Source organism: Globicephala melas, chromosome 1 (assembly GCF_963455315.2).
Source record: "Globicephala melas chromosome 1, mGloMel1.2, whole genome shotgun sequence".
NCBI classification, from domain to species: Eukaryota; Metazoa; Chordata; class Mammalia; order Artiodactyla; family Delphinidae; genus Globicephala; species Globicephala melas.
In genome coordinates, this window is record NC_083314.1 from 29913636 (window position 1) to 29926110 (window position 12475).

Here is a 12475-nt window from a genome sequence, read left to right on the forward strand (position 1 = left end):
CACTGGTGCACATGGCCCCTGGGTTTGTTTTGAACAGTTGTCCTGACCAGGGGTAAGTTCTATTCTTACCTAGGATGTTAGGAGGGGCTGGCTTGATTATTTTCTGTCTCTCCACCACACCTGGCCCAGCTGTGGAAGGAAAACTTCAGGTATTTATAACTTCACAACCCTGCCCCTGAAAGCCAGACACACAAATTCCTTTTACTATAACTGGGACACAAGTGATTTTTCTTCTTAATGTGGCTCTAATCCTTACAGAAGAATTAGTGACAGCAACCTGAAGAATAATTATGGGGGATCAGCACCCCACACCTTCTTTGAAAACTGCTGGAGGTTGAGAGTAAGTGGGTGAAAGTTCCTCTGAGCACCATCTGTCAGAGAGAGAAACCAGATATTGGGGATGTGCCTTCATTTTAACAGGTGGCAAGATGTTCCCCTCGAGTTGGCAGCCTCCAGATCATTTCCCGTTTCTCTAACTTAGGAGGAAGCTGTGAAAGTCGCAGGCAAAGGGGCTGAATGACTCATTTGATCCTGGACATTTCCTTCACTCCTAGGATGTCTCAATATCTCTCTACTCTCGTTATTTAAGCATAACGATGAACAATCATCTGCTTCGCTCGCACAGTCAGCGAAGTCATCAGACACGTGACGAAACTGCCGGCTGCAAGGGGCTCCATCCATTCCTGCATGCCTCCATCCATCCACCCACCTACCCATCGCCCTTCCTGTTCTCCGGCTTACACTCCCATCGCCAGGCCTTCAGCGGCGCGCACACCGCCGGCCCGGGTGTGCAAGGGCCCGGGCTGCGCGCGCTGGGGGCAGGGCGGCAGCTTCCCACAGAGGAGACTGTGGGGCGGCGGGGCCGGAGGGGCCGCGAGGCCGCGCGGAGCCGAGCCCCGCCCCCTAGCCAGCACCTACGGACGCCGGGTCCCACGTGACAGTCCCCTCCTCCCTCCCCAGTCGCGCGCACGGGCCGGGCGTCTCGGTCCCGCGCGCGCTCGTGGTCCGAGAGCCCGGGAGCAAAGCGAAGCGAAGGAGGGAGCGGCGGAGCGCGGGCCGTCAGAGCCCTGTGCCCGCGCGGAGGTGATGAAGCTGGCCGCGCGCTGACACCGCCGCACCCAGCCGCCGGGAAGAAGGCGCCTCGGGCCGCGACCTTCAGGAGAAGGTACGTGGCTGGGGGTGGGGGTTGGGGGGAGGCGGCGCCCCGGAGCCCCGCGACCCGGTCTTCGGGGCTGACACTGCCGCTGGCCCGGCTCCCGCGCGCGGCTTGGGCTCGCCTGCCATTTGCTGCCGCCGTGAGAGCCAAGCAGGCGAGCTGGGCTTGCTTGTTTTCCCCTCAGTGCCTGGTCACTCTGAGGCTTCCGCAGTTAGGTGCTGCTCACAGTGACCCAGGTAATTGCCTAAAGGGCCGACCTCCCACCTGGTCTTGTTTCCGGGACACCTTCTGATGCCTTCTTGCAAAGGTTGGGCAGGGTTACGCCGTGACTTCCGAAGCCGAGTGGGCCGAGGGGAGAGGAGCCAGTGGCCGGCAGTGCAGGCAGGTGAAAGTCGGAGAAGCTCCCTGACTCTGTGCGGGAGACCTAGGGGAATGAAGACGAAACACATGACTGGAGAATGGCTCGGGGAATGGGCCTCTCTGATGCGCCTGCATGCGGGAAACTAGCCAGACACCTGGGAGAAAGTGTGCTGCCACAGGGTGTTGCCTTTCTGCCCATTCGGGGAAAACACCGAAGATACTGTGGAGATGCAGTATTGGGAGAGAAGAGAACTCATAGGATGGAAATGGTAACGGTGGTTTTTTTTTTTTTTTTTCAGTGAGCCTTAAACACTTTAAAAAATGAGTACCCAGAAAATCAAGTCAATTAAAACCATAGTCAAATGACTATTTTAACTAAAAGATTGTCATTCATTTCTTACTTATAATTCCCTGGGAGTACTGTAGGTGTAAATTCAGTTTTTTGTTTTTTTTTTTTTAAATCTATTTCTGTGCTATTTCTTGCAAGCCAGCCCCAGCATTTAAGCATGCTCCATTGTGGGATGGGTGCTGTGGATGGGGGAGATGAATCAAGAGTCAACCTTCTTAAGGGCTTCCCTGGTGGCGCAGTGGTTGAGAGTCCGCCTGCCGATGTACGGGACACGGGTTCGTGCCCCAGTCCGGGAAGATCCCACATGCCGCGGAGCGGCTGGGTCCGTGAGCCATGGCCATTGAGCCTGCGCGTCCGGAGCCTGTGCCCCTCAACGGGAGAGGCCACAACAGTGAGAGGCCCGCGTATCGGCAAAAAAAAAAAAAAAGTCAACCTTCTTAAGTACTACCATTAGGATCTCACTGATGTCTCTCTGACTCTTGCAGGGAGGAGTGATAATTCTTGTATCTAAGAGTGGACCACGTGTGTGGTGACATGGCCCAGGGGAATAATTATGGGCAGACCAGCAATGGGGTGGCAGATGAATCACCCAACATGCTGGTGTACAGAAAGGTAAGGATTTCTTCACTTTCGTGGAAAAAGGGAAACTTCTGGCTTCCTTGAATTTTTTTTCCCTCAGATCAATTTTGTGGCCTTATGGATTCTCCAAATCCCCAGTGACTGCACATTATACTTGAGGATGATCTGACATTCTCAAGTAATGCATATGTGTAGAGACACAGTGAAGTAAATGAGGCTACTCATACTGTGTTCTCACACTTTCCCTGGTGATCTTACATAGATTAATCCGCAGTCAGCAATAGCAGCAAGTTTGGACATTCCACATATTTTGTTTGTTACATACATGATTTTATAGCATCTGTAATAGATTTTAGAAGCTTTTTCTTATACTCCTTCTAAGCATTTAGGTTATAATGATTATATAAATGTATAACATTTTAGAAATGAAAATAGACTACTTTGCAATTCTGGGGCAAGAGTGAATGTGGCTGTGAATGTATGGGTGGTTTAATAATTTTAATTAAACAATTCCAGTTTTTTTTAAGTTAAATCTTAGCTTTAAAGCCACCATAATAAAGGTGTATTTGAATATTGTGTATGCTTCAGAGTGGTTGCTTAGGTGAGTTCATTCTGGTTATAGTCAACAATCTTCCTAAAATTCAGGAAGCAGTATTTTTTATTTAACTTCTGTACCATTTGTTTCTGTTGCTTTTTATGCTGGGATTATTTTTCTTTAGCATATTATCTGTAGTGCTTATGGGGCAAGATTTCTTTAGTTAACACTAGCAATGGTAAAAAGGAAACCAGACCTCGAAATGAAGGAAATTGTTAAAGATTTTGATTAGTGTGAGCACATTGAAGAGTCTAGGATGAGTTTGCTAGAGGATCAGAACTGGTTATGAATAAAGATGAAAAGCTTTCCACCTTGACCTATACTAAATGAAAACTCTCCTTCTATGTGAGCCAGGATGATTAAGAGGTGGTGATGATATGTGTTTGAGGAAATCTTGTTATTGCTTTGATGTGAATATGCATGGACATCCTGTCAATGCTAGCCTGGTAGACCGTAGTGTATTGTGTACCTATGAATGCACTTTTGTGGGTCTGGGATAGCACAGTAAAACTTTTTTCCCACAGGGAAAAAAAATTGCCTATTTTAGTCTTAAAGCATCCCAACTGGATAAATCAAGAAAATAATCCACTTGAGCCTAAGTTATTACTGTTATTTTCCTACATTGATTGAAATTACTGGATATTTGCCCATTCTGTATAGATGTGGTTCTGAGAAGAACTATCTTAGGGGCAGTTATGTGTTTTTTAAAGAAGTTATAATATTCTTTATTGTTTTGTATGACTGAATATTGTAATATGCAAGATGTGAGAATTGTAAATTCTACCTTATAGGTTTGTGCAATGTCGAGAGTTGGACTTCTGTAAAATTATCAGTAGTTAGCTATTTTTGTTAGGTCAAACACTATATTCTCTGTTTCCCTATTAAAGATCAGGGGCTGAATTGATTGGACACCTAACAGTTAATCTTGATTAGAAATAAACTTAATATGACATCAGTCTGTGTCTCATTTAGTCAGTTATCATGAGAATATGTGAAAAATGAGGCTAGGAGTTTTATAGATAGTTATTGGATTATTTAGTGTACCTAAGCTTCATATTGCTAATTTTGAAACACTCTATAAATTGTTGTTTAGCATCAAATTGCCGTTAGGGCTACTTATAAATTAACAGGTTATGATAACTTCAGGGAGAGAATGTAATGCCTCATTTCTTTTAAGCATTTGTATTCTGTTGGGTAAGGTTGGAACTGCTTGTGCTACTTCTTTGCCCTCCTTTTCCTAGCTTTTTGTTTAGGGTAATGACACATACAATTTATTTCTAGAAAAGATTTCCCTGATAAATCATTGTTGGAAAAAAGTTGACACCAGTAAATTTTACTCATAATGCTTACTTATGCATTTCCTGTCTATCCTTTTATTCTCTGAACATATATCTTTTTGTTTGTGATATAAATAATAATATATAAAGAAATACCAGATAATTTGTATAAAGAAACACAGTTGTTCTTGGTTAGCATTTGCTGGTTACCAAGTCAAATGGTCCATGTCTGTAGACAGACATACAACATGATGTTATATGACCATTTTACCTCTGTTTTTTGTATCTTATGTGGGCTTTGACATTTAATATCTTCTCAGTAGAGGCCAGATTTTAATGTGAAGAACAGCAGAATAGTTGGAGAGGGGTAAAAAGGAAAGGAGTAGGTTGACTCCATATGTCAACTGCTCAACCTGCATGAAAGAATAAGCGACTTGTTACAAATGCTTATTAATCATGAAGTCAGTCAAAGGTTAGGAAAGAGCTTCAGCCTCACAGTGCATTGCTTAGTATCAGTGAAGAGAATAGTTAGAGAAATTGCTGTTTTATTGATTCATGCCAATTTTCCACTTCTAGTTCACTGTTGAAACACAGTTCTTAAAGTGGGTTCTGTGTTCTCACCACTTCCCCTCCCTGCAAGCCACCTCTTGTTTACTGCCCAGGATTCTGATGGTTTATACCTACTAAAGATATGCATGTGCTGTTTCCATTTTTTCTCGGTAGATTATGAATGAGGTTTAGGAATATTCTTGTGCGGCAGAGAAAACAGTGAATGGTTGTCAAAGTGTGATGCACAGAAAAGAGCTGGGATTTGTGAATTTCTTGTGTTCATCTGATGTCTCTCCATTATGATTATCCTCATATGGATTATTGGAATTCCTCAAAATAATGGGAAAGTTCCAGGGATCTTTTTTCCATGGAGAATTCCTTAGCGATGTTCGGGAAAAATGTATTTTCAGTGGGTAGAACTATGATCCTCCAGGCAGAGTGAGTGCTGCCATAGTGAGGGCTACAGGCATTAGTAACACTGTTACCGACCAGGGTTCTTGGACTCCTTAATCAATAGAAATTGATAAGAGGCCAGATGAGAAATTCAGGCAAGGGTTTATTGGGATGCCCACTGCAGCACAGGGGGGTGAAAACAAGGAACAGTTCCCCTTGCTTGCTGCCTGAGTGGAGGGTGAGCTGGTCCCTTAAATGGGGTGAGGGGAGGGGCGGGTCCAGGAGACTGGACTGGAGGTATGGCTTGGGTGGTCTGCCCACTCCCTTGGTGATGCTGGGTGCAGGGATCATGCACAGCACCCTGCTTTTGCTCTGAACGCCTCATAAGTGGCAGTTGGGTTTTTGGTCTTTTTGTATCTTGTTCATAATTTGCCCCAGCTGCACATGCACACAGTTATTTTTAGTCCCTTATAGTTTCTTTGTATTCTGTTGCTGCAGGAGACGTTCATCCAGGTGCAAGCACTGCAGCAAAGGGTCCCAGGTCCCAGCCTGTCTCAACACTGCCTCACAATCAGGGTTGGTACCTGCAAATCAGTCTCGGATATTTGCCAGTACCTTTTTGGCTTAATGTGAGGGCTCTCTGTAGGCTTCATTTGATATAAGAGGTACATTAAAAAAATCCATATGGACAAAATATTTTCCTTACAAATTTTTCAATTTATAATGCTGCTTTTTTTTTTATAAGCAAGTGATTAAGTTAGTGTGGTTATGTCATTTTATGTATTTGAAAACATTCAAAAGTTTATAAAATGTGAAGCTTAACCACTTTTATTTCTGGGGTTTCCTAAGCTCCCTTCAGATAGACCTTAACTAGAAGGGAATAGAAATAATCAACTTCTTTAAGAAGAGACCCACCTAGCTCCAACTCACCTTGGATTCAGACTAGCTTCTTGAAATGTAGTGAGGTGAAAAGTATGTAGAGGTGAAAACTCAGAACTCAAACACTACTGTCATTCTTGGTCTGCTTTGGGTAAAACTCTCATTCCTGGGGGTGGTACTGGCTGTAAAGGATCGCTGAGCTAGAACCCAGGGTTACAAGGAGACACATTGTAAATTTGGTGTCTGGCCAGCATGCTGCCCACTAGACAGTATACATCACTTTTTGTCCAGAAGCTGACGTTCCTGCATTTGAAAAACAAAATTTCTAGGGCACCTTGGGGCCAATATTTCATATTGGCTGGAATGCTGGCTTCTTACTAGCAAGAATGCTCAAAATGACCAATAATTTCTGTTATTATTGCAGCAACAGTTTATCTTCCGGTTGTCAGAAGAGAAAATGAAAATATTTTCCTCATTCACTGTTTTAGTGGAATGAACACATATTTTGGAAATAGCAAACCTATAAAGTTCACTGTGCCTCTCCCCTCCCCCCCACCTTTTCCCTTACCCATTCTCTCTTCCCCTCCTCTCTCTTCATTTTCCATCTAGTCACTCTCATTCCGTTTGCTTCTTCCTTTTCACTTTTCAAAAACGACTTAAGTGGGGACTTCCCTGGTGGCCCAGCGGTTAAGACTCTGTACTCCCAATGCAGAGGGCCCAGGTTTGATCCCTGGTCAGAGAACTAGGTACCGCATGCCGCAACTAAAGATCCCGTGTGCCACAACTGAGACCCCATGCAGCCAAATAAATATTTTAAAAAAAGACCTAGGGTGAAGATGTAATTTTCCCTGAGATGCTGCTCATTTTAGTTGTGAAAGAGAAAATGATGTCTTTTGGATATGAGAGCAGGTACCATCTTGTTTGAGTACCTGTTATACACAGACATTCAGGTGCTTTTAAACTCGGTATTATATTGTGGTAGTGGCAGAAGGTTAGTCTTGAAAGATTAAGACTGCTCTGTTTTTTGCAGAGTAAGATGGGACCACTGGCCTTTCTTACATAAAGGTGTAATGGGAGCTATCAGCCCAGTAGGCAGATGACCTCTGCTGATTGGCTTGACCTAGACATTGCCTTTGAAAGCTTTTTCTGAAGTAAGTCTGTTCTGTGAAAACAGATATATTTGCAAGAGAGGGGAGTGACTAGTTTTCTTCTTTGGAAAAGATTTAGTCACAGACATCACTAGTTTCTTAGGGGTGAGTTAGCTGACATTTTTGGCACTAACTCAGTGCATTTGTCACTTCAGGATTGTCCAGTGTGGTCAACCTTGAAGGTGTCACATTCCTCCCTCCTCGAACTCCATTATCAAAAATAGCCTTTGACATTTTTGAACCTTAGTTATCTTGATCTGTCTGGGTATAGGGTGCAGCTACATGTTAGTACAGTAAAGAATATTTCTAAGTGATAACCAGAGAAAGGCCTGTTAGAAAAGGAAGGAATGTTTGCAAATGGATAATCACAAAAGGTATTTAGGCCCCTCAGATTTCTAAATTAGGGGCTCAGATGGGAGGCGGGCATCAGAAAGATTCCATTTCTAAAAAATTCCAAAATGGAGTGTCTTCTCTATGCATTATTTGAAAGCACCTTCCTAGACTAAAGGATGTTGTCTACTATAAATATGAATTTAATCTGTTTGAATCAAATGCAGACCTGTTTTTCCCTCAGTGACACAAATGCGTCCTGAGATAGGATAGGACCACCATCTATGATACTTCTGAGAAGTAGATAGAGACATTTTATGAGTAATAATTTAATGTTGAATTTTGGGTAATAATTAACTTGAGTTCGGAGCAAGAAAGCCTTTCATGGTGGAGCTTTTTCCTCACCAGTTGTTGCTTATCAGTACTATTTGTGGGATTAAGATAAGAATTTGTGGCCTGAATTTTATTTCCGTTTCTCACCTCCAACCTCCCCAAATCTAATGGATCAGAGGAAAGTGCAGATGTAGAAAGGAGAAGCTGTGAAGGAATTTTATTGCCTTATAATAGCCTTTGTGGCTCTATTGAGTGATGGAAAGCAGGGTATATTTCAGTAGTATGGTTGATGGAATGTGATCACTGCAGAGAATATGAAAATATTTTGGGTTTGGATAGTTTAGTGACTTAATAAATATTAAGTCTCCTTGAAAATGATATTGTGGAAAACAAGCAACACAAGTAGTTGGCCCTTGCTCCGCCTTTCATAGCTGTGAAAAGGAGGCATTTGAATGTCAGAGTTACAGAGGCTTCTATCTTACAAGATATCAATCTAATTATAAAATAATTGTAAATGTGAATGTGGGTATGCAGTTCCTTAGGGGAAAAAAGACCCACTTCTCTGCCATTTGCCCAAGGCAATATGAAAATTTAACTTTCCCTCTTTTTAATTCCCTTTGTCTTGTGTCTAATTCAATTAACAAAGGTCTCAGGACATTGGAACTCTAATAGACAATCATGAAGGTTATTTCAGCTCCATTAAAATTGCCACCTGGCCTAGGCTAGAAAAAATTTTGACTGAGGGGCCTATCCAGGGAGAGAAGTTGTTCTGTCTTCCGGAAAAATATGTAGGAAAATGGCAGCTTTGTTCTAGCTGCGTTCTTAAGAATAGTCTAGAAGCCTTCTTATGTTAGGTCCTTTCTGGTGATTAGCAAGTAAAATTTTCTTAAGGAGTCAGTGTGCTGAAGTAGAAGCATGTGCATTGTAGTTGGGCGGTTTTGGTTCTAAGTCATGGCTCTGCCATTGTTTAGCTCTGCAGTTGTGGTTTAGCAACCTAACTCCTTTCATTTCAGTTTCCTTATGTATAAAATGACAAAAAATAAGGAAACATTTCCTTCATAGAGCTGTTTGATGATAAAATGAGGTAGCCTATGTTAGACCCTCAATGAATGTCTCAAAAATGCTATAATAATAATTATATAATTATAACATAATTTATAATATATAATAGTTACATTATATAATTCTAATAACTATTCTTTTATTATTACTATTTATTTAATGAAACACCTTGTATGTTCCATGGGGTCCAGTATGTTGCTATATTTTTTGATAAAGGTGAAAATGTGAACATTTTAACCACTTCCAGTCATGTCTTTCTGGTAGTTGAAAAGGCAGATTCTGTAAGATGATTTGGTAATACCATTTTATGACACAATGAGTGTCCTGTCTTATGTTATTAGTTCAATATAGCTAGCTTCTATTTTTAATAAGCCCTTTGAATTATTATCTAATATATCTTTGAAGTCTGCATAGTTACTTAGGTATTATGTAAACTCAATAAAGCCTTTGCATTCTGGAATTTCAGAGGTAAAAGGAAACTAAGAATTTATCTACTTTTTAATTTTTGCAGATTATGAAATTTAAGATCAGAGAAGTAAGTAACATGATTTGTCTAAGGTCACACAGGTTGAATTCAGGTCTTTATTTGTCTTTCTGTGGTGTGTGTGTGTCTCTCTCTTAAAATAAATGCAGTAAGTCTTGTGTTTGTAGTTCAGTTTCAGTAAGAAATCAGCATCCTGGTTACTCTGTGGCATCTATGGATTATTCCAGGGTATTTAATCACCCAGTATAAATAGATTACTAGATTCCCTTTTCCCTTCAACTATAGTTTAGCATTTGGAGCCCCAGGAATGATAAGATTGGGAACTAGACTGACTGACCTACCCTGGTAGTAGTTCTGTCTTTGATTTGATCCTGACTGGAAGTTCTAGGCTGATGAAAACCCAGAATTTGATGCTCTGTGGCAACACTGTCCAATAGAGCTTTCTATCTTGATGGAAATATTCTGTGTACTGTCCAGTATAGTAGCTACTAGCCACAGAGGGTAGTTGAACGCTTGAAATGTGGCTGATGTGACCAAGGACTTGAATTATAAATTATATTTAATTTTAATTAATTATAATTTAAATTTAAATAGCCCCCTGTGGCTAGTGGCTATTATATTTGATAGCATAGTGATTATGGAATAAAGACCTTTGGAAAAACAGCATCAAACCCAAGAGAAGAGATAAAAGAAAATGCTAGACTTAGCTTGAGACTTGGCATGCAGTGCTTGCAACAAAGTAGGGCCCAACAAACAATTTTTTAAAATAATAATACAGATGTAAGGTTTTAAAGGAGGACCATGGTCTGCTAAGGAGATATTAGGAGATATTATAATAAATGACACCAAGGGTTGATGTTTTGTTATTTTTCATCCTATGGAGACTTTAAGTTGTCTGCAGAGGCTGGCCCTCCAGAGGTCAGATGATAGGGGCTGTCTTTCAGTAAGACTAAAGTCTGCATATGCCATGAATATTCCAGGAAGTGCACTCGCAGCATCTCAGATGATTTGCTGATGTTGAAAGTATTCCAATTAATTTCTATCTTATGGTGTCTCAAACATGCATCATAGCCATTCCAATTCCTAATAAGACTGAGGGAAAACCAGAAGCCCTGGGTAAAAGGGATTTAAAGTGGTTGGAATCCTTGTTCAGAGTTTAAAATTGGGTTATAAAGAAATCCATTGTTTTTAAGCTCACTTCTCTTTCATATGTCTCAGAATGTTGAAAGGAAGGCAGTAGTCTAGGGAAAGTAGTAGTTCATGACGGAGTGACAGAGTCTCCAAGTCAGAAGGGCTAGATGTGAATTCCTGCTCTGCCCCCAACTGGCTGTGTAAGTTTGGGCAAGTGTGTTAACTTCTCCTGGAGACTACTTTACAGAATCATTGGAAAGATGAAGTATAAGTGAGAATATTTGACTGAGAGTGATTGACAGGTAATACAGACTCTTTTTGGGAATTGTGGAAGTTACTGAGGTTCCTTGCAAGAATAAACTTTGCAAAACTCTCCTTGCCAAGTCTTCCCTGCTTGCTGAGTGTCCCCATGGCTGTAGGTCATGTAGAGGTCCAGCTAACATGCTTTCCCCCATTTGGTCATTGCTGGAAGATGTCAAGACCAATATAAATCTACATAACCATCTTTGGCCACACAGAAGCTTTTGAATGTTAGGCAAACTGGTTCAGTAGAAAGTTTTTCTCTAGTACAGAAATCTAGGGAAAATTTTCACCTTTAATATTTAAAATGATGTATACCAAAGCATTTTGAAGAAAATTAAGTACACATAGAACATATTATTAATAATATTTCTCTTGCTGAACTTTTTTTAGTTGCATTTCCTCTGGAAATTAATGCCATTTGTCACTTGCTCTGTTTTATATTTAGTATTTTGGGTTTTGACTTTTGGTTTATTGTTAATTAGAATAGTTGTTATTTATTGAGTGTCAAGGCTTTTATCTGTATTACCTGATTTCCTTAAAATATGTTGCACGTTGATTATTAGCATCCTGTTTTTCTAATAAGAAAGCTGAAAGTGACTTATGCAGACTAAGTGACTGCCCAAGATTGCTCAGGAATTAGTAACAGAGCTGGTGAGCTCCACGAGGGTGGAGACTCCTATTTTTCAGTGCTGTGTTCCCAGCACCTAGAAAAATGGCACATAATAGCTGTTTCTGAATATTGAGTGCCTAAGCACATGAATCAGTGGGTGAATAAATGAATGAATGCTTGATCCAAAGACCGTATTCTTGCCTCTTCACTGTGTTGCTTCCATTTAAGTTAGTGAATTGACAGCGCACTCAAAATTCAGTTCTGTACGCCATACATACATTGAGCCTCAGCTCTGATTGAGCCTTGTGTGGGCATTGGGGATAGAGTTGTGGTCTAGATAGATAGGGTTTGAGCCCTCACTGAGCTTATATTACAGTGGTGAGGACAGATGTCAGACAACTTATCATAGAGTGATTACTGCTGTGAAAAGGGAAGAACTGGGTGTTAGGAAAATTTATTTATATTGGGTCATCTGGTTTCTGAAATAAATATTATGTTGATATGTATCTTCTGTTTGCAGTTCTGAGTGCTTAGCACAGTGCCCAAAGTGCCCAGCTTCTGACACTTAGTAAGTACTCAATAAATGAACTAAATTGAGCTAAGCTAATGTTGAAAGTCTTCAGAGATTTATGGAGACAGAGGAGGCAAGAGTGTTGATCTTATCCCTTAGAAAACCAAATGTCTCCTTCCATAGACTTAAAATTTACTTAATACTTGTGAACTTGAATGAAATTACTTTGCCTCTTTGAGTCCCAGTTTCCTCCTCTGAAAAATGGAGATAGTAATAATAATAATGATAAGTTATTATAAATAGTGCATGTAAAGCTTGGATAAGTAGGAAACATTTAATATATGTTAACTATTACCTATAAATGCTGCCCCCAAAGAATTTCTCTGTAAGTGGAAGTGATGACATATAAGGAGGATTTCCCTTTAA

The 12475-nt window shown here is 41.0% G+C and overlaps 1 protein-coding gene and 1 long non-coding RNA gene across 13 annotated transcripts in view; both read left to right on the forward strand.

Moving 5' to 3' along the window:
• Window positions 1-894: 894 nt before the first annotated feature.
• The window catches only part of RGS7 (regulator of G protein signaling 7), a 606659-nt gene continuing 595078 nt past the window's right edge, over window positions 895-12475 (forward strand). For 2 of the 12 annotated variants that reach the window (XM_060309852.1, XM_060309804.1), the window contains exons 1-2: window positions 936-1165; window positions 2351-2477. In XM_060309852.1, coding sequence (XP_060165835.1) covers window positions 2400-2477 — 78 coding nt within the window. In that variant the 5' untranslated portion in view covers window positions 936-1165; window positions 2351-2399. Of the gene's footprint in view, window positions 1166-2350; window positions 2478-5756; window positions 5835-12475 lie in introns of all 12 variants that reach the window. The other 10 variants (XM_060309649.1, XM_060309485.2, XM_060309402.2 and 7 more) reach the window with 10 other exon arrangements.
• Window positions 12060-12475, forward strand: part of LOC132598275 (uncharacterized) — a 38696-nt gene continuing 38280 nt past the window's right edge. Inside the window, exon 1 of the long non-coding RNA XR_009566300.1 lies at window positions 12060-12106. This is a non-coding gene — a long non-coding RNA (uncharacterized lncRNA). The remainder of the gene's footprint in view (window positions 12107-12475) is intronic.